Raw genomic sequence first — 23,483 nt, 5'->3', positions numbered from 1 at the left:
TTTGGAAGGATTTAAAAACTATAACTCCCTCTCTTAGGAAGCTAGTTGGTGATAGAACTCCAGCAGATAAAAAAGTAAACGAACAACAGCAACAACAATGCAAGGCATGGGATCAAGGAGATAAAGATTCAGAAGTATGTGGAAAGTCTCAGGCTAACAGTTGAGCAGGAGACCCAGAAGGCCATTGTTCCAGACTAAATCCAAAGGACGGAACAGGCAATATAAGCAAAGGAATTATTCAATATTAATTATTAAATTATTTTATCTTTATTAAATTATTAAATGTAGGCAGAATATTAAATATAGGCAGAATAAAAGATTACAGATATTTTTTGGAGATAGAGTCAACATGATTTGCTGGCAAATTATACATAGCTGCTAAAAGAAAGAAAATTCAAAAATGATTATGGCTTTTGACATGAACAACTGGAAGGATAGAGTTGCCATTAACTAAGTGGGAAAGGCTACAAGTGAAGCAGATTTGGAGGGAAAGCAGGAGATCAGTTCGGGACACATTAAATTGAGATATCTGCTAGATATTGAGTATTTAATTGAAAATTAAAGTGTGGAATTCACTTGAGCATTGCCTGTGTATTGACAGCCTTTGAAGTTAAGTATCACCAGGGGACTAAATGTGGATAGAGGAAAGATCCATAAAGAGGGTTCTGGAGAGAAAGAGGGATCAAAAGCGTTTTGAAATGGAAGAAATAACAGCATGTTTATTTGCTTAAAGGGAGGACAAAGCACAGGCATCCACACTGATAACGCAAGGGAAGGTAAAAGTCAAGTGCAGGCCCTGACTCACTGGGCATCATGGCCTCTCCTTCAGTTGGTATCTACCCATTTCTAGCTTTTCCAATACTGAGTTCCTCCCAAGTTAAGGCATGTTTCCTTCTTCTGTTATCCTATAGCATTTTATTGCTACATTATACCATCCTGTAATTTTCTAGTGTCTAACTTATAATTATTATATATAATAATTTTTGAAATTATTTGAAAATACATCTTCCCAGTGTACTGTACGGCTCAGCAACCAAAGGGCCATAACCTTGTGCACCTTTCTATCACCGATGGATCCAACAGGATGCCTGATACATGGTAACATTTATAATATTGCAGGCAGAGTGCTAACAATGTTTTATGTATTTTTTCCTATTTATTAACAAATAATCCTGTGAGGCATTATAATATCCAAAAGAAAATTAAGTGACTTTTCCAAGGCCTAGCCTAAATGGAAACCAAGGGCTCTATGTATGGTTGCAATCCTGTGTGTTTATGCACTATACCATCATGCCTTAGAATTTAACACTCACTCCTATTGTCTCAACTAAATGGTGTAAGTTCCTTAATCATTTGGATGTAGCATAATTACCAGTCACAGTACAAACTATACTTTGCCCCCTACATCAACCTAAATCTTCGTTTATTTATCTATAAAATGAGCATGATTATATTACATCTGTTGTCAGGATTAACTGAGATTATTAATATAAAAGTATCCAGTATCATCTCTAGATCATAGTAAGTGCTTGGTAAAGATAAAGTATGACGATTACTATGTATATTTCACACTGGTATTGAACAAATACAGTAAATTCATCAAATGACTGATAGTCAAACTTTTTTTCACCCTTCTAGAATACGTGACGGATGTGTGGCATGCACTTGCAAAGTAAAAAAGGCCAATCATTTGCATCCTGAAAGGTTTGGATGTCCCCTCCAGCTACATAACCTCTTTTCGGTTCCTTGAACAAATTAGGGGCGTTCCCACCTTAGGATGCTTGCATAGACTCCCCCCTCTGCCTACGACTCTTCTCCCAGATTTCAACACAACTAATTCCTTCACCTCCTTCAGGTCTTAAATCAAATGTCACCTTCTTGATGAGACCTGTCTTGACTATGTATCTGAAATGGCAAGTCCCTTCCTTAAAATGGCACTGCCACGGTGTTCCACACAGTCCAATTTCTTCCATAGCACTTTACTTAGTAAATAAACCTATTTATTTTTACATTAACTGATATTGGTCTTTCTCATCTACTTCCCAAACCCCATTATGATGGAAGCACCACAACGGCAGGAGTTTTAGCCATTTTACTATTTGTGAAATGCATGACACTTCATTTTACAGAAGAAACCAAACCTTAGACAGACAGGTAGTAAGTGACCTAACTCCTAAGTCTATGCTCATGGCCACTAAGTTACAAATCTAATGATAGTAGCAGGAAGTCAAGGTAATGACCTATGCCTATGAAGAGATGGATTCACAGAGAAGAATCAGGCAAGCATTCCAGTTATCATTTTGTGAACTTCTCTGAAAGAGCATTGATGTTTGCTAATGGCTGACATACATTGCCTCGTGACTACACTCAGGACCTCTCCATTTTGGACCATACTGCAAAAGCCTGCTGTACCAGGCTATGTAGCAATGGTAGATACACAGAGTCTGTTGTGTGACAATTCAAACAATGAATTTGACAGGGATATTTGTGACAGTCAAAAAGAGTAAGATTCTGCAACAATTTTCTTACCCTTCTCAGCTCTCCTCTCCATTAAGAGATGAAATTCCATCAGAGTGAATTCAAGGCATTGGATAACTCATATATGATTTCTTTTGTGTTTAAGGAAAATATGAAGTATGATTTCAAAATTAATAAATTATGTGAGGACAATCAATATTTATCAGAGGTTCTCTGTAATATATATTATATTTTAAGTAACCTAAAGCAACACTTCTAAAATAAGCAGAAATATATATCTTCCTATGTACTCATCTGGCTGGTGGTAGAAAAAATCTAACATGCTATAGATTACATGTTCTCATTGAACTCACTAAACGCCAATGAGATAATGTTGATGTTACCAAGCAGAGTAAGAATTTGAAAAGCAAACTCAAAAATTTAAAAACAGGAAGACTGCCCTGAAAATTAAAGTGGGTTTGGAGGGTATTGTTTGAATAGAAAAGAAATACAAATGAGGGCAAAAAAGACATCTTGTAAGCAGTGAGTACATTCTTCAGAACAGTATTTTCTTTTATAGAGACTATAGACTTTTCTTTTATACAAATTCTTTAACTCGTATTTTCCCTGTTGAGGAGCTCGTGCATTCACATAGTTATTCAACAAATGTTTGCTCACATACAACTACACGGTATGCATCTTGTAAGTTGCATAAGGTCAAATTACAAGAGAAATACCTCTCAGTTTCCACTACTTCTTCCCTCAGAATTGCTATCAGTACCTAGCAAGTGCATATAGAATGATTTCTATGAATCTGTTCCTCTCCCCTGATCTATTTAATAAACTATCAAATTAATTTTCATCTACTGCAATTCTGATAATGATACTCCTGTGACATTTTTAGGTGAAGTGGATTCAGAAAATAAGAGGACACACTTTCTGTAAAAAAAAAAAAAAAAAAAAATTAAAATCAAATAAAAGTTGTTTTGCTTCTTATTATCACCAGGTACTAGCAATTCTAAATGATACCTGTGATACATTACTCTTCCCCACTGGGGTGGACTGCCTCCACTGCCTCCTCCACACTAGAAACACCACTACATCACTTCTATGCTCATGGATATTCAATAGCTCCCTATTGCTTACCTAACAAAGTCCACATTCCATGATGTGGCCTCAGCATGCCTCTCTAGGCTCTCATAACATAATGCGACCTCAGTGATGGCCCCAGAGTTTCTATAGGAAGGGCTGGATGGCAGCAATCTGGTTGGAAACCTTGCACAGGATTTGTTTTGTAGCTACGTTTGCCTTTTCCTCTTTTCATTTTGCACTACACTTGACCTCTGTTAGAATTCTGAATAGAAGTTGTAAGAAAAAACATTCTTGTTTTGTTCCTGATAGACTTGTTTTTAAATGGTTTGTCAGGTTATGGGATGAGGGTCAGGTAGCCCTCACAAAATGACTTGGCGAGTATATACTTTTCCTCAGTTTTAAAAGTTTATGTAGGACTGATAGGATTTATTCCTTTATGTTATCAAAGAATTCACCAGTGAAGTCACATGCGCCTGAAGTTTTCCTTCTTGAAAGGGAACTTTGAAGCTTGAATTTTGATTACAAATTCAATGTCATTAATTTGTATGAAGTATTAAATTTTCTATTTCCTCCTAGGCTTATGTTAATGTTCTATTTCTTCTTGTATTATTTTCACGTTAACTTGTTCATTTCACTTAAGATGTCAAATTAGAGGAGAGAGTTATTCATGATATCAGGGTGTTTGTAGAACATGCTGTGATGTCTCTTTTTTTTTTTTTACAATTTCTGTTGTTGGCAATTTGCATTTTCTCTCCTCTTTATTGATGAGTTTATCAATTTTATTAATCTTTTCAAGGAACTAACTTTGAGTTTGTTCATTCTCACTACTGTTTGTCCAATTTCTGTCTGGCTGATTTTGCAGCCTTCCTTACCCCTTTTCCTCAACTTTGTGCTTCGTTTGCTTATTTCTCCTTTCCCATCATTAGTCTTTTGGCTCAGAAAATAGTCAGCTCCACATTGATGCCTGGCTGCTTACCTGTTGAAGAGTCATTTTACCATTCATTCCCACTTGTCTTTAGGGCCTCTTTTTCAGTTTTGCAAGAGACTTAAATTACCCATAAAGAACTGAGTTTAGATAAGTACAGGAAAAGCCGAGTTAGTGCAATTGAGCATTGTAGTGAGTAGGTGAAAAGTGGAGGGAGGGATAGGCTTTGATGGATAAAGTAGGTTGAAAAAGGAGGAGAAATGGTAGCTATCACATAAGAAAGCAAACAACAAGAGATTGTTTGGGCTTGCATTTTTTCCATGTACCTTATATATTTAAGTTAGGCAGTACAAGTTGAAACAGACCTCAGAGGAATCAGGGGTAATGATTATATGGCCACAGAGTCCTTAAGTCTTACCCAATTCCTAACATACTGACAGAACTAAAGAGCAAAACTAAAAAAAAAAAAAAAGCCATAAATAATATTTATAACAAAACTAGGTGACCAGCTATCTGCAGAAACCCCCAAAAAGTAGCAAGTGGGAACAAACCATCAATAGTCGGAAGACCGGCATGGTATCACTATCTGTGGGGGAGAAAGCAGACAAAAGTCACAGAGCATCTGACTTCTGAAGGACCTAAAAACTGGAGAACCCAAGGTGCACTATACCAATTTGAGAATGGGCAACCAAATCTGAAAGGGGTTTCACAACATTGATTGCAAGAGATCTGCAGTGGAAATTGAAGTCTGGAATAATCCAGTTTCCATGAACTCTCAAAAGAGACTAACCAGGGCACACTTCCATAGCAAGGTCCCACACTTAGAAGAAACTATTGAGAGTGGTTGGGCACAATTGATGGTTAATACAACACACACCTAAAAACAGAAATTCTAAAGTCAAGATGGGTTTATCATTGGCAATGAAAAGAAAATAAACCCTTACAAAGTTTCTTTTAAAACAACAATAGTAAACCCTCCTACACTGTTGGTGGGAATGCAAGCTGGTGCAACCACTCTGGAAAACAGTATGGAAGTTCCTCAAACAGTTGAAATTAGAGCTACCATTCGATCCAGCAATTGCACTACTGGGTATTTACCCCAAAGATACAAATGTAGGGACCCGAAGGGGTACGTGCACCCCAATGTTTATAGCAGCAATGTCCACAATAGCCAAACTGTGGAAAGAGCCAAGATGTCCATCGACAGATGAATGGATAAAGAAGATGTGGTATATATACACAATGGAATATTATGCAGCCATCAAAAGGAATGAGATCTTGCCATTTGCAACGACGTGGATGGAACTGGAGGGTGTTATGCTGAGTGAAATAAGTCAATCAGAGAAAGACATGTATCATATGACCTCACTGATATGAGGAATTCTTAATCTCAGGAACAAACTGAGGGTTGCTGGAGTGGTGGGGGTGGGAGAGATGGGGTGGCTGGGTGATGGACATTGGGGAAGATATGTGCTACGGTGAGCGCTGTGAATTGTGTAAGACTGTTGAATCACAGATCTGTACTTCTGAAACAAATAACGCAACATATTTTAAGAAAAAAGAAAAAGAAGAAGATAGCAGGAGAGGAAGAATGAAGGGGAGCAAGTCAGAGGGGGAGACGAACCAGGAGAGATGATGGACTCTGAAAAACAAACTGAGGTTTCTAGAGGGGAGGAGGGTAGGGGGATGGGTTAGCCTGGTGATGGGTATTAAAGAGGGCACATTCTGCATGGAGCACTGGGTGTTATGAACAAACAATGAATCATGGAACACTACACCAAAACAAATTATGTAATATATGGTGATTAACATAACAATAAAAAAATAAAACAAAAAACAAAAAAAACCCAACAATAGTAAACAAGACATTTCAGGAAAGATAAATTTATTTTTTTATTACAGATTTTATTTATTTATTTGACAGAGAGAGACACAGCGAGAGAGGGAACACAAGCAGGGGGAGTGGGAGAGGGAGAAGCAGGCTTCCTGCAGAGCAGGGAGCCCAATGTGGGGCTCCATCCCAGGACTCTGGGATCATGACCTGAGCCGAAGGCAGATGCCCAATGACTGAGCCACCCAGGCGCCCCAGGAAAAATAAATTTAATTCACTGGTTTCTGTTTCTCTTGTTTACTATTATGTACACCTTGACTAGCATAGTGCCCGGTACATCATAGCATGCCTAAGATATATGTTTATTGATTAAGTAAATTAATTAAAGTCAGTTGTTATGTAACTGAAATATATTCAGGAGATACTGTCAAATATAACGGGAGTTATAAAAATCACAACTTCCTACTCAATTTTAGTAGAGAATTAGTTACAACTGTAACAGACTACTTGCCCCAAATTCTTCTCCATTCAAGTAAAAAAAAAAACTATATATTCATAGTTTTCAAAATATTCATCTCAATCAAGCAATACCATTTCTAAGTACTGATAATTTTGGAATACACAAATCTACAACATATGTTTAGTATATTCCAAAGTTAAGTTCTTTGATTATCTACAACCAAATAACTCAAACCTATAGAATTAAAAGTCCCTGAAGTTTGAGCCCAGGAATCTTCATTTTTAAAAAGTTGCATTGGTGATTCTTATGAACACTAAGATTTAAGAACTAGTGCTTGGTACTTGCTACCTATTCTATCACTGCACTAAGTCAAGTGCTCCTTGGGACTCAGTCTTACTCTTTTTTCTTCTTAGTCATGCATCTCATTAAATTATTGACAGGTCCATCACTGAGCATCAAAGAAACATCATCTTCCCAAACTGAGTCAATATTGAAGTATTTGTACTACTAATCATCTGAATGTAAATTCTAACAATAGACTTATTATAGCAATTTTTTAAGAAAGCATTTATGAAACATCTAATCATTTACAGCATTGCTGGTCCTTCTAAGGAAAAATACATCTATCTGTCCATCCATCCATTCATCCATTCATCCATACATTGTCTATCTATCAATTGATCTTTACACAGTATATTCTCCCTGCTAGGAGCTAGCTCAGCTGTAGGATGTGGACCCTAAAAACTCCTACATATTTCTAGTATAGATACTTCTTTCCTTAAGCTTCTGACTCCCTTAAGCAATGTCACATTAATATAACAGGCTACATTTGTAAGATACTCATTCCACTTCAAAAATAAATAAATGAATCTGCAGTGGTATCTGCCACATATAAATATCATAAATTAGAGAATGCCAGGTGAATAATGTACATCATAATACTTGTTTCCATTTAAGCATTTTGTGATACTGCTGTTTATCATCTTGCTCAGCTGTCGAAAATACTCATTTGAGAAGAAAGCCTTCTACATTTGTGTAAAACAAAGATGTGCTTTCTTTTCCATTCTACAATGTCTATCATTTGTCAGGCTGGTATATTTTCATAGCTTCCCTCCCCCTCCAAAAGGTATTTCTGGAAAACTGCTTTCCAAACTTCCCTACCACAATCTCAAAGGAACAGTTCAAAAACGTAAAACACCGAAGCATGCTCAAAGTCATAGTTGGAATGGAATACATTTTTTCCCAATACTTTGAGTGTTCAAGACTGAAAGAGTGTAAAGAGGTTCCCCACACACTGTTGTTCCCAGCAATGTTACATACTTGAATGGTATTAAGAGGAAGTACTATAATTATAGTCCTTCTAGTTCTCAAAGGGGTATAATTTCATATTGCATCATCTTTTTTTTCCTTTTTTGCTGTTTTAGGTCTCTTTTGCTCAGAGATTGGAAGCTATAACTTGTGAAAGATGCATGCAGTATTTGTCACCATGTTAAATTAGAACATTTCATAAATGTCATCTGAATGGCACAACTATACAGTATAGTCTTATTGTAATCTGCTGCAAAATTAATATAGTAGTTATTAACAAGATGGTGTTTTGACTTTATCAATATGAAATATCTCAGTAGCATTTAAAAAGTATTTCCAACATGAATAAATATATTTTCTATGTCTATAGTTAGTGGTGTATAGAAATACGCTGTTAGGAAAGTTAACTTCTTTAGTTTAATGATCATTTGTGTTTTATTTTGGTAAAAGTGATCAAAGTTGCTATGAATTTACACAATAGAATGCCTGCTTACTATTATGTTAGTTTGTTGAACCAGTGAAAAAGTAAATCTCAAATATATTGAGAGGAAGATGTCCATATGAGATGATAAAGAAACTAAATAAATCAGGCTTAAAAGAAAATACCTTTACAAAATATTCAAATTAGTTTATGTGTAAGATAATAAGCTGAATCTTTGGTATAAACAAGCACTAGGGAGCTATATTACCTCTTTAATATCATGCAAATCTCCATTTGAGATTACATTGGTTCCAAGAAATTAATTTGCCAATTATGTACACATTTTTATTTCCTAAATATTTAGAAATTTTTTAATGGTTAGGACTAAATTAGTAGGATTTGGAATAATGATCCTGAAAGAAACGGATGTGTTTCCTTCCTACTTTCAGATAACATACGTAAATATCCAGATGAGCAATCAGCGGTGGATTCCTCCTATGTCCCAGTGCTAGGAAAAGATGTTTAAGTAATACCCAGCATCTCTAACCTCAGGTTGAGCTTTGGAAACAAACAATACGAGTTTTGAATTTCTGCTCTACCCCACTATTACTTGTGTGATCTTGGAGGAGTTACATAATTTCTCTGAGGATCCATGTCCATAACTACACAAGAGATAAATTAATAACTCCTTCACCAACGTCAGTAAGGACTGAATTAATTGACTAAAAGTGCTTGGCATAATCCTTCACACATGACAAATACATAACAAATGGAACCCATGAGATTTTACAGACTAATTTTTGTCCTCATGCATTTTAAGCAATATGTCCACTACCTGCCTATCTGTTTTATACATTTCAAAATGTGACATTCCCATACACAGTAACAAAACTTCATGCAGGTAGATCAAGGTGGAGACCAGTCCTTCAGCTCACCCGGAGCTTAAATAATCCCCAGTCCTGCATGGCACTGAGGAACCTGGTGTCGTTGCCACTGGTTCACCCTTGATACTGGGAGTGCATCTGCCTCTGGAAATGATCAGTACATTAGTCTGGCAGGAGAAAGGAGGCTGCCTCCTTAAATGCCTGGGGTATTATTATTTGGTCAAGTTTTTATACCATAGTCCTTGGGATAAGATCATTCCCAAGGAGCTGCCAGGAGTGTTCAAACGTGTAACTCAAATTAGGCTGCAGGTGGGAACCTCACCTCAGTTATAGCTTCATCCATTTTACCTCCAGGAAGTTTGTCATTACTTTGGTTCTTCTTCAGTACGAGTTTTTATTGATAGATCAGATCCACGTTCCCTTTCTTTTTCCATTTATACGTTAGCACCTTTGTTCCTATCCTTTGCATCTGGCCCTCTACATTCTCAGATTAGTCAATTAATACTCAGCTTTCCAGCTGCAAGAGAAATATTACTACTCATCTCTCCTTATGTCTCTGAATGAGAGACCACAACTTGTGCCCAAGTTTTCATGTCTTTCTTTAAATTCTAGGTAAATTTCCCATCTTTCATATCCTTCACAATCTTAATGCTTATAGCCAATAACCATACATCATACTATGCAGGGTCACACTTTTCATAGACCGAGGAAATGTGTGTGCATTATTTCTATTTGTACACCTTAATATGTGGGTAACAGAAAATGTAAGGTAATATATTTCTGGAAAATTCACACAGTGACTTTTGGACATGTTGTGGTAATTGATGACAAACACCTAGTTCTGAGCAGATGAGAAAGCATTGATGAACTGCAGGAAATGGTACATTATGTGGAGAAACTATATTCTGCTCCATTTTTTAAATGTATTTCCTTGAAAATTATCCCTCTGGCGGAACAATCAATTTTCGTGAGTAGGATCCTTATTCCTCATCATTCCATCTTCTTTGGGTCGGACCTGGAAATACTTCCTTCACTGATGCCTTTCCATTTCATCTAATTCATTCCAACCCCTAGTCTCCTGCCTTATTAATCTATTTTTTAATGTCTCTTAATCATCTCTCTCTGTTCTGGCTCTAATGCAGCAGTCTACTGATACCTTATTGAGCATTACAATCAACCATTCTTCTTTCTTTTTATATAATTACAACTATATTTTCAGTTTTAAGCCAACTTTCAGATTCCCTTAGTGGGTTTTTTTTTCCATTTTTTAAAAAAAATCACTTAGTTTAGATTCTTTAATTCTGAGGACACAGCTTAGAGTACAATTTGACTATAATTTAACAGAGGCTCAGTCATATGGAAAATTTAGAAAACCATTTGATTTTAAGATGGGATTCAGAAGATAGAACAGAGTAAGGCCATTCCTGTCCATCTGTATACACTTATGCATAAGAACACACTCATGTTTACCCCCTCTCTCTCTCACACACACCTACACCCAGCTTCTTTTGCATATACATCTTTGATCGTGTTTTAGCAACTTGGTTATTAAAGAGTGGTCCATAGATCAGCAAAATGGCATCACCTGGGGACTTTTACAGATTCTCAGTCCTCACTCCAGACTTCCTGAATCAGAATCTGCCTTTTAAAAAGACATCTGAGATATTCGCTTGCAAGTGAGAAGTTTGAGAAGCACTGCTCTGGGTGGTCTCCCATGTATTGACTGTTGCAGCTTAACTCATGGTTTCTCCGATCCAAGAACATAGCAAAGTAAGAAAGAAGGAAGGTAAGAGGGATGGCAAAAATCCCAAGCAGGAAAGCACTGAGACAACATTTCTTGAATGCCTTCTACATGACTCAGGCCATGAGTCATACTAAGGACTTTCTCAAGTGTTTTCACACCATCAGCATTACCTATGTAGGTGGCTGTAGCAGGTGAAGGGCAGCAAACATGAAGGGCAGGGGCAGAGGAGGGGCAGATTGGAGACAATTTGCTCCCTCCTTAGATAAGGAACAAACTAGGATCTCTCTATATATGTACTTTAAGGATGAGTTCATAGACCCTTTTCCAATACGTCAGAATGCCTTTTTTTTTTTTTTAAAGCATCATCCAGGCATGAGGCTCTATCTAGTTCTTCTAAACTTAGTAGATGAGAAAAAAAGAAAGAACAGTCAACCTCTGACTCAGAAAAGATATTAAATAACTCATGTACTGACTTCAAAGGAAACAAGAAGGAAGTGCAGTGACATCCTGGGAAACTTATAAGTATCTGTGCTAATAGCCAAGGCTGATTTTAAGATAAATGGACCTATTTTTTCCCCAGCACACATAGTGAATTTTCATCTTTTTTGGCTCATGTACAGCTTTTGGGTCTGATGAAGGTACTGAAAACTCTTCTTTCAGAGAAACATAAACAAACAAATAAATACACAGACACATACTACATAAATTTAAAGATATGTGTATGTGTGTGTATATATATGTATATATGTATATATATACATATATATACACATATATATGTATATATATATATAGATGCCCTAAAACCTATCCATGGTAGCCCCAGGGATCCAAGGGCTCTATAATAAGGACTCCACAATAATAGTAAGGACTCTTTTCCATTTTCCCCTCTCCTATTAATAATAATACTATTAATACTATTATTATGCTTTAGATGTTCTAAGTGTCTTGACTTTGACATCTGTATTTTTAGGATTTAGTGACTCAGAGCATTATTTCATGCCATTCTCAAGATCTTGGCACTCACATGAGGAAGAATTATAACATTTCTTATGGAAGAATAAGGCAAACATGCCATATCTTATGAGATTGGATTGAGTTTCAAATGACAACTGCCAAAGGGAAAGTTCCCTTCCAGAACACAGAGCGCATGACACAGTCACTCAGGCCATTTGGGGCTGGCCTGATTCCTAAGTTATTATAACAAAATGAGACTTGAACTACTGCCTAATTTCCTTGTATGCTCCCTAATATTATTAAGGATTGCAATTGCATGAATTTTTAAAATGTCCTTGAATTCAATTTTTCAGTTTATAATTCTGACATTGTTGACAAAATTTTTAGTGTGTATTCTGTTTTCCCATTGAAAATGACAAAAAACATTGTTTTAGAAATCTTTTATAACATTATTTAGCCAAGATGTATTTGACACTATATTTCCACACCTAATAATAATCCATATACTTTGTGTCTGTATTTGGAGCATAAGAAAATAATAAAAATCAAGGTAAATATGAATGTGATTTAGAGGTAGAAAATGTGGTGGTTTTAAATTCACAAAACTGTTCTATCAATGTGTCTACATTCAGATTCCTATATATTTCTCTCTGTCTACATACCAGATATAATGAAAATTCTCTTTATTTCTATCTGACTATAAAAATTACCAACAAAGCAAATTAGGGAGAGAAAAAAGTAAAAAGGAAAAATATTTTCAAAACAAAGAAAACGTGTTAATATTTTAAAGCATGTTTTTCCTTCTATGCATTTTTTAAACTAGATTTTTGTACATGGAAAATATTATATGGAAGCATCTCTTTAAAAACTTTTTTTCTTCCTGTCCCTCTTCTTCCCCTAATCCCATTCCTGAGATCAAAGTACATGTTGTAATATGTGTCAATGCTTTTTTTCTTCTTAGCGTTGAAATATCTCATTGAGTGGTTATACCACATTTTATTTATCCATTTATCAGCTAATAGACATTTGGATTATTTCTACATTTGATTATTATGAATAATTCAGCAATTAATGTTATGAATAAGATTATGCAAGGATATATATTTTCATTTTGATTGGGTATATATCTCAGAGGTAAAGTGCTGGGTCATACAGTAACTCTACGTTCAATATTTTGAAAAACACAAGACTGTGTTGTGATGGTGTGAAAGAGAGATCTAACTTTGTTCTTTTGCTTATGGATATGAAATTGCCCCAACATCATATGTTGAAAAGACTATTCTTTCTTTATTGACACCCTTGTCAAAAGTCAGCTGAATGTAAAAATGAGGGTTTATTTCTAGACTCTCAATTCTTTTGTAGTGATCTACCTATCATCTATCTATCTATCTATCTATCTATCTATCTATCTATCTATCTATCTATCTATCATCTATCTCCTTAAACCACATTACACTGTCTTGATTACTGCAACATTATAGTAAATTTTGAAATTGGAAGGTGTGAGTTTTCCAGCTCTGTTCTTTTTCAAAATTGTTTTGTCCATTTTTAAGTGCCTTAAAAGTACTTATAAATGTCTTCAAAGAAGTCAGTTAGGCTTTAAGGGGGGTGTGTTCAATCTGTAGATCAGTTTGTAGAGCATTAACAAGTTTCTAATATGTGAACATGGGATGTCTTTCCACTTACTTAGATCTTTAATTCCTTTCAACAATATTTTGTATTTTTCAGAATATAAGTTTTGGATTACTTTTATTAAATATGTTCCTAAATTTTATTTTTATTAAATATATCCCTAAATTTTATTCTTTTGATGCTATTTAAATGAAGTTGTGTTCTTAATTTCAAGATTGCTCGTTGCAAGTGCATTGAGATACCACTGATTTTTGTATATAGATCTTATATTCTGCAACCTTGCAGAACCTTGCTGTTTCTTGGTTCTGATAGCTTTTTAATGAATTCCTTGGAATTTTTTACCTACAAATTCATGTTATATACAAACAGAGGTAGTTTTATTTCTTCCTTTTCAATCTGGATGACTCTTATTTCATTTTCTTGCCTAATTTTCCTGGTTAGAACTAGCAGTACAATGTTGAATAGAAGTGATAATAGGGGACATGTTTGTCTTGTTCCTGATCTTAGGAGGAAAGTACCCAGTTTTTCACTGAAGTTTTGGTTGTATTATTTTTAGCTCTCTACTGGTTATTTTTTGGAACTCTAAATAAAATACCTAATTATATCTATTGACTTTTTTTTTCTGCCACAGGAACAGCCTTTTTTTTCTTATTATGTTATGTTAACCACCATACATTACATCATTAGTTTTTCATGTAGTGTTCCCTGATTCATTGTTTGCATATAACACCCAGTGCTCCATTCAGTACGTGCCCTCTTTAATACCCAACAACAGGCTAACCCATCCCCCCACTCCCCTCCCCTCTAAAACCCTCAGTTTGTTTCTCAGAGTCCATAGTCTCTCATGGTTCATCTACCCCTCCGATTTCCCTCCCCTTCATTTTTCCCTTCCTGCAATCTTCTTTTTTTTTTTTTTTAACATATAATGTATTATTTGTTTCAGAGGTACAGATCTGTGATTCAACAGTCTTGCACAATTCACAGAACTCACCATAGCACATACCCTCCCCAATGTCTATCATCCAGACGCCCCATCTCTCTCACCCCCCCACCACTCCAGCAACCCTCAGTTTGTTTCCTGAGATTAAGAATTCCTCATATCAGTGAGGTCATATGATATGATACATGTCTTTCTCTGATTGACTTATTTCACTCAGCATAATACCCTCCAGTTCCATCCACATCGTTGCAAATGGCAAGATTTCATTCCTTTTGATGGCTGCATAATATTCCATTGTACATATAAACCACATCTTCTTTATACATTCATCTTTCAATGGACATCTTGGCTCTTTCCATGGATTGGTTGTTGTGGACATTACTGCTATAAACATTGGGGTGCATGTACCCCTTCGGATCCCTACATTTCTAGCTTTGGGGTAAATACCCAGTAGTGCAATTGCTGGATCGTATGGTAGCTCTATTTTCAACTTTTTGAGGAACCTCCATACTGTTTTCCAGAGTGGCTGCACCAGTTTGCATTCCCACCAACAGTGTAGGAGGGTTCCCCTTTCTCTGCATCCCCGCCAACATCTGTCGTTTCCTGACTTATTAATTTTAGACATTCTGACTGGTGTGAGGTAGTATCTCATTTAGGTTTTGATTTGGATTTCCCTGATGCCGAGCGATGTTGAGCACTCTTTCATGTGTCTTTTGGCCATTTGGATGTCTTCTTTGGAAAAATGTCTGTTCATGTCTGCTGCCCATTTCTTGATTGGATCCTTTGTTCTTTGGGTGTTGAGTTTAAAAAGTTCTTGATAGATTTTGGATACTAGCCCTTTATCTGATATGTCATTTGCAAATGTCTTTTCCCATTTTGTCGGTTGTCTCTTGGTTTTGTGGACTGTTTCTTTTGCTGTGCAAAAGCTTCTTATCTTGATGAGGTCCCAATAGTTCATTTTTTGCCCTTGCTTCCCTTGCCTTTGGCGATGTTTCTACAAAGAAGTTGCTGCTGCTGAGGTCGAAGAGGTTGCTGCCTGTGTTCTCCTTTAGGATTTTGATGGACTCCTGTCTCACATTTTGGTCTTTCAACCATTTGGAGTTTATTTTTGTGTGTGGTGTAAGAAAGTGGTCCAGTTTCATTCTTCTGCATGTGGCTGTCCAATTTTCCCAACACCGTTTGTTGAAGAGACTGTCTTTTTTCCACATGACATTCTTTCCTGCTTTGTCAAAGATTAGTTAACCATAGAGTTGAGGGTCCATTTCTGGGCTCTCTATTCTGTTCCATTGATCTATGTGTCTGTTTTTGTGCCAGTACCATACAGTCTTGATGATGACAGCTTTGTAATTGAGCTTGAAGTACGGAATTGTGATGCCGCCAGCTTTGCTTTTCTTTTTCAACATTTCTCTGGCTATTCGGGGTCTTCTCTGGTTCCATACAAATTTCAGGATTATTTGTTCCATTTTTTTGAAAAAAGTGGATGGTATTTTGATAGAGATTGCATTGAATGTGTAGATTTCTCTAGGTAGCATTGACATCTTCACAATATTTGTTCTTCCAATCCATGAGCATAGAACGTTTTTCCATTTCTTTGTGTCTTCTTCAATTTCTTTCATGAGTATTTTATAGTTTTCTGAGTACAGATTCTGTGCCTCTTGGGTTAGATTTATTCCTAGGTATCTTATGGTTTTGGGTGCAATTGTAAATGATATCGACGCCTTAATTTCTCTTTCTTCTGTCTCATTATTAGTGTATAGAAATGCGACTGATTTCTGTGCATTGATTTTATATCCTGCCACTTTACTGAATTCCTGTATGAGTTCTAGCCATTTTGGGGTGGAGTCTTTTGGGTTTTCCACATACAGTATCATATCATCTGCAAAGAGTGAGAGTTTGACTTCTTCTTTGCCGATTTGGATGCCTTTGATTTCTTTTTTGTTGTCTGATTGCTGTGGCTGGGACTTCTAATACTATGTTGAATAGCAGTGGTGATAGTGGACATCCCTGCTGCGTTCCTGACCTTAGGAGGAAAGCTCTCAGTTTTTCCCCATTGAGAATGATATTCGCTGTGGGCTTTTCATAGGTGGCTTGTATGATATTGAGGTATGTACCCTCTATCCCTCTACTCTGAAGAGTTTTGATCAAGAAAGGATGCTGTACTTTGTCAAATGCTTTTTCTGCATCTATTGAAAGGATCATATGGTTCTTGTTCTTTCTTTTATTAATGTATTATATCACATTGATTGATTTGCGGATATTGAATCAACTTTGCAGCCCAGGGATAAATCCCACTTGGTCATGGTGAATAATCCTTTTAATGTACTGTTGGATCCTATTGGCTAGTATTTTGGTGAGAATTTTTGCATCCGTGTTCATCAAGGATTATTGGTCTGTAATTCTCCTTTTTGATGGGATCTTTGTCCGGTTTTGGGGTCAAGGCAATGGTGACCTCATAAAACGAGTTTGGAAGTTTTCTGGCACTATTGACTTTCTACTTGAAAGATAGAGACAATAATGCATGTTAGGTTTCTTCTATTTTTCCTTTTTAATTCGTCACCTTCAAATTTATATCTATCCATCCATCTACAGAAATTCAATTTTATGTTATTTTTCTTTCATTTTATAGCCAGAAATTCCATCCTCTATTCTTTGTCTATGGGTTGAGCTTTATACCCAATATAAACAAAATTAACTGCCATTTTGGCATATAAATGTTATTTATCATAAAACAAAAAAATTTGATTTAAGGAATAAAAATTCATCAAATATTTACTTAAAGAAAGCATGCTTCAAGACCATAAAGACCACTAGATTCTTTTAAAATATATTTTGACTTATATTTACTTCTTTGGATCATAATTATCTGTCATCTTGTGTTTAATGCTGCCCTGTCTTGTATTTTTTTCATTTTGTATATTTAATATTTTAATATGAGTTTGATGAGTGGTAACATTCTGACCATCTATCAATACAAAAAGAGATTTTAACTTAATACTGAAGTGATTGTTTGATTAGATGTGTGTATTGAATATTTCTTCACTATGTCTTCCCTTGGAATTTTTAAGGTAATTCTTCACTATCTTCAAGCAACATTAGTTCCTGATGATGTCAATATGATACTTTTATCTATCTCTTTTATAGATAGTATTTTATTTTGAAATAATTATAAATGCATAGGAAGTTGCAAAGTTAGTAGAGGAGTCTCATATGCTCTTTGCCCAGTTTCCCCTGATGACTATATTTACACAATTTTAGTACACCACCAAAACCATGAATTTGACATTCGTACAATGTGTTCATATAGTTCTATGCCATTTTATCATATGTGTATATTTGTATAACCACCACTACAATCAAGATACAGAAATGTTTCATCACCACAATGATCCTCCCTGTGATATTCATTTATACTCATGCCTATCTCCTTTCCCTCACCATCCCTAATTTCTGGCAAACACTAATCTGTTCATCCCTATAATTTTGTTGTTTTGATGATATTACATAAGTGGAATCATAGAGAATATGACTTTTGGAGACTGGCTATTATTTTTCACTCAGAAAAATGCCCTTGAGATTTATCCAAGTTGTGTATGTCAGTGGTTCTTTTCCTTGTATTTCAGAGTAGTATTCTGTGGTATAGATGTATTGCAATTTGTTTACCCATTCACTCACTGAGAAACTTTTTTGTTTTTTCCTGTTTTTGACTATTATAAAGAAAGCTGCTATTAAAATATATGTACAGGTTTTTACAGACATAAATTTTCATTTCTCCGGATTGAATGCCCAAGAGTGGAATTGCTAGGTTGTATGATAAATGTCTATTTTGTTCTTTTAAAACTCAAACTATTTTTCAGAGTGGCTTCACTATTTTATATTCCCATCAACAATATGTGATCCAACTTCTCCTTATTCTTGCCAGTATTTGGAATTGTCACTTTTCAGTTACTATAATAGTTGCATTGTGATGTCTAATTGTAGTCTCAATTTGCATGTCCATAATGGAAAATGTTGAAGATTTTTTCCTGGAATTATTTGCCATCTGCATACCCTGTTCAGTGATGTGTCTCTTCATGTCTTTGGCCATTTTCTGATTAGATAGCACTTTTGTTTTATGTTTGTCATTTTCTAAATGTTGAGTTCATTATATATTCTAGATATAGTTTCTTTCTTATATATGTGATTTGTAAAAATTTTCTTCCAGTCTGTAGTTTGCCTTTCATTTTTAAAAATTTTTTATTTAAATTCAATTTAGTTGACATATAATGTATTATTAGTTTCAGAGGTAGAATTTAGTGATTCATCTTTGCATATAACACCCAGTGCTCATTACATACAGTTCCCTCCTTATTGCCTTTTCAATTTTCTTAAGAGATTCTTTTGAGAGCAAAATCTTTAATGTTGATGAAGCCTAATTTATCAGTATTTTTCTTTTATGGATTATATATTTAGTGTCATGTCTAAGGATTCCAAAAAAGCCTTATGTCCCCCAAATTTTCTCTTATATTTTAAAAGTTGTGTTTGTTTACATTTTACATTTAAATTTGTACTTCATTTTGTGTTAATTTCTGTGAATATGCAAGTGCTAGAGGCTCATTTGTTGAAAGACTATCTTTGCTCTACTGAATTGCTTTTTTACCTTCATCAAAAATTGATTGGTCATATTTATGTGGACTACATCTGATTTCTCTATTCTATTACATTTATCTATTTGTCTATCCTTCCTCCAACACCATACAATATTGATTAATATAACTATATAACAAGCCTTGCAATCAGGTAGAGTGATTCCTCCCATTTTATTCTCCTGTTTGAAGTTATTTTAGCTACACTAAAACATATAAGCAAATACTATATTTTATCTTTAATATATAAATATAATAAAAATATTTAAAATACTATATATTTATGAAACATTTCTAAAATACTATATCTTATAATATTTCCACATAAATTTTAGCATCCTATTATCTATATCTACAAAAAGATCTTTTGGGGATTTTGATAGGCATTTTCCATAATAATTTGTATATTACTTTGTCTGGTTTTGATATCAGGATCATACTTTCATGAAATGAGTTAAGAAGTCACCCCTCCTCTTTGATTTTGTTGTAATCGATACAGACCTCATGTTAATTACTCTAAATGTTTGGTAGAATTTTATAGTGAAACCATCTGGGCTTAGAGACCCCTTTTTTTTTGTAAATTTTAAATTATGAATTCAAATTCCTTAATAGTTGTAGGACCATTCAAATTATTTTCATACTGAGTGAGTAGGCAATTTATACTTTTTGAGGAAGTGCTCCATTTCACCAAAGTAGTAAAATGTATGTGTGTAGACCTGTTGCTAGTTATGTCCTTATTATACTATAATGCCTGCAAAGTGTGTAGCAACACTTCTTGTTTCATTTCTGTTATTAATAATCTGTGTTTTCTCTTTTTGTAAGTCTTGGAAGATGCTTGTAAATTTTATTTACCTTTCCAAAGATCTATTTTTTTCATTGATTTTCTCTATTGTTTTTCTGTTTAAATTTTATTGATTTCTGCTCTTAGCTTTATGATATCACTTATTCTGCTTGCTTTGAGATTATTTCACTCTTCTTTTCATTATTTCCTGAAGTGGAAGTTCAAATTATTGATTTGAGACTTTATCTTTTCTAAAGCAAGCACTGACTGGTATAAAATTCCCTTGTATCACTGCTTTACCTGCATCTACAAATTTTAATATTTTGTACTTTTATCTCCATTCAGTTCACTGGCTTTTTAATTTCCTTTGAGACTTCCTCTTTGATCCATGTATTGTTTAGTTTCCAAGTGATTGGAGATATTTTGTATCTGTTTTTTTTATTATGTTATGTTAATCACCATACATCATTAGTTTTTGATGTAGTGTTCCATGATTCATTGTTTGCGTATAACACCCAGTGTTCCATTCAATACGCACCCTCTTTAATACCCATCACCAGACTAACCCATCCCCCCACACCCCTCCCCTCTAGAACCCTCAGTTTGTTTCTCAGAGTACATCGTCTCTCATGGTTTGTCTCCCCCTCCATTATCCCCCCCCTTCATTCTTCCCCTTCTGCTCTCTTCTTCTTCTTCTTTTTTTCTTTTTAACATATAATGTATTATTTGTTTCAGAGGTACAGGTCTGTGATTCAACAGTCTTGCACAATTCACAGCGCTCACCATAGCACATACCCTCCCCAATGTCTATCACCCAGCCACCCCATCCCTCCCACCCCCCCACCACTCCAGCAACCCTCAGTTTGTTTCCTAAGATTAAGAATTCCTCATATCAGTGAGGTCATACGATACATGTCTTTCTCCGACTGACTTATTTCAAAAGGAATGAAATCTTGCCATTTGCAATGACATGGATGGAATTGGAGGGTATTATGCTGTTTATCTCTTTTTGATTTATATTTTGATTCCACCGTAGTCAAAGAACATGTTCTGTATGGTTTTAATTCTTTCAAATTTATTGAAGTTTGCTTTATGTCCTACGATATCTTGGTATATGTGTATTATATATCTATTCTGCTGTTGTTGAGTGGACTGTTCATTACATATGAGATCTTGTTGGTTGGAGATATTGTTGAGGTCCATATTCTTGATAATTTTCTTTTTCCTATCAATTTTTGAGAGACTGAAGTTTCTTTTTTCTTTAATATCTACCCTCTCAGTTCTGTTTTTCTTCACATATATTGCCACTCTACTGTTTAGTACATAGATGTTTAGAATTTCTTTGTCTTTGTGCTTAAGTGATCCTTTTATCATTACATAATATCTCTTTGTGTTTCTGGAAATTTTATTTGTCTGTACTCCACATTACCTGATATTAATATAGTCAGTCTTGCTTTATTTTGATTAATTTTTGCATGGTATAAGTTTTACAATTCTTTTTGTGTCTGCCTTATGTATATTAGTATACTTGAAGTGAATTTTTTCTAGAAGCAGACGTGTAAATGAGACTTTGGGAAGTAGAACTTTAGTTCACAGTTTTCTCAGGACTACACACCAAAGTTACTTGACCTTGGGTTTTCAGGGAGAAAAATTATTTAAGTAAAAATTTTATATAATGCTCATATTGTGATAACTATTCTAAATGACCATCTGACTATGAGCTTCAGTACTCAGAATCTCTTTTCAGTCAATCAACATTTATTAAACAAATATTTATTGGGCACTTATATATTACTGAAACTGTTCTGTTTATGTTGGACAGAAAAAGACAAGTAAATTAATTTCATAAAGGCTTTAATGGAAATAATATGGGGTAATGTAAAAGAAAGTGATTTGAAAAAGTTCTCTAATTGTGTGGTCAGTGAAGATATCTTAAAAGATATATCGATCTTTGAGCTGAGATTTGAATATCAAGCAAAAGACATCCATGCTGAAAATTCTTGGCAGATTTGTAAAGAGGAGATGTGTAAAGATACAGTCTTTACGGATCAAAATATGTAAAACTGTAATATGACTTTCTAAGACATTAGTTCCTCAATATCAAAAAATAAAAATAGTATTGTCTTTGTTAATGATTTTTCTACTTTTCAGCTTTCCAATAAGACATAATGTTCTTTTATTAACACACTACAGTCACTCTGAAGTTCTCCAAGTCTTTATTTTGGCCTACTTTGTATTTGGCTTTTATTTGTTGAAGCAGTTTTTAATGTATCCTGAAAGTTATAAGACCAATATATTTTGCCTTGAACTTAGTATCTTCATGCTGTAACTTAAATTTTTTTTTCTTTGACTAGATAGTAGGCTTACATTCCCAGCCAGTGCATTTTCAATTATTTACAAGGCAATATGTAATTATTAAAAATTAATACAATCACTGAATTGACTCTTTAAAGTAAATTTGCCCTTTATATATTGTTATATATTAGTATTATCAGAACAGGTAAAAAGCTCCCGCTGAAGATACCACATTTAAATACAGAGCTGCTTTTTCTGACTTGAGATAGGGTATGCTATACAGGCCCAGGTCAGTTCGAATCTGTGTTCAGGCAGGTCAAACAAACATCAGTATTTGTAATTATCAGTAAAAAAAGCAAGTATAAAATTATAAAAATCCATTGTATTGTATTGTTAAGAGATAAGGTTGGAGTAAGAAATTTAGAAGTAGGACTATCATAATTTCCATTTGGATCTATGTGTAAGTGACCTTTGTTATACCATCTTCTATGGAACCTAGGAGGGAAACCATTCTTATTTAAAACTTTTACTAATATTAATTCACCAATAATGCCAATATATATACTCAATTCACTTCCTAGTTTACTTGGAATCACCTCCCTCTCAATATTTTCCACAATTTTAAAATTAAAAATAAAATAAGTCTTTCTTATATGCGAAGGACCACCTACATACATAGCCTTATATTTCATATTAAAAGTTGCACGGGAGCACTTCTAAACCTTCCCTTAGAAAAGCAAATGCACACACACTTAGGACTTCCTGATAAATACAGACCTCAATTTCACTGGTAGAACATCTCCCAAATTAGTTTCTGAAAGCGAGCAGTTCTTTACCTTCAATACTGAAAACTCACCTTATCACAAAGGAAACCACTGTTCCTGGTGCCGACTTTATCACAATCACAGGGTTTGCAAACATCCATGGCGGAAGGATCTGCACCAACTGGTCGGAAAAAGTAATCCTTACATAGCTCACAGTTCCTTCCTGCGTCAGAGAAAGGTTATGCGTTATGACTTCCAATTCATTAAAATCAGCTGCATAATTCAAAATTAAAGACTGTATTCCTTTGAGGGAATTCTATAATTTTCGGGACGTCCATTTTAATGCACCTTTCATCTCTACCTGCCAATT

The 23,483-nt window shown here is 34.9% G+C and overlaps 1 protein-coding gene across 1 annotated transcript in view; it reads right to left on the bottom strand.

Moving 5' to 3' along the window:
• Positions 1-23,483, bottom strand: part of USH2A (usherin) — a 716,035-nt gene that overhangs the window by 578,089 nt on the left and 114,463 nt on the right. Inside the window, exon 10 of the mRNA XM_028104725.2 lies at positions 23,206-23,336. Within this exon, the coding sequence (XP_027960526.2) occupies positions 23,206-23,336 (131 nt within the window). The remainder of the gene's footprint in view (positions 1-23,205; positions 23,337-23,483) is intronic.

Source organism: Eumetopias jubatus, unplaced genomic scaffold (genome assembly GCF_037043125.1).
Source record: "Eumetopias jubatus isolate StellerSeaLion01/CBP00866 unplaced genomic scaffold, mEumJub1_p1.0 scaffold_12, whole genome shotgun sequence".
Classification (NCBI taxonomy): domain Eukaryota; kingdom Metazoa; phylum Chordata; class Mammalia; order Carnivora; family Otariidae; genus Eumetopias; species Eumetopias jubatus.
This window is presented reverse-complemented; position numbering and strand designations above follow the sequence as displayed.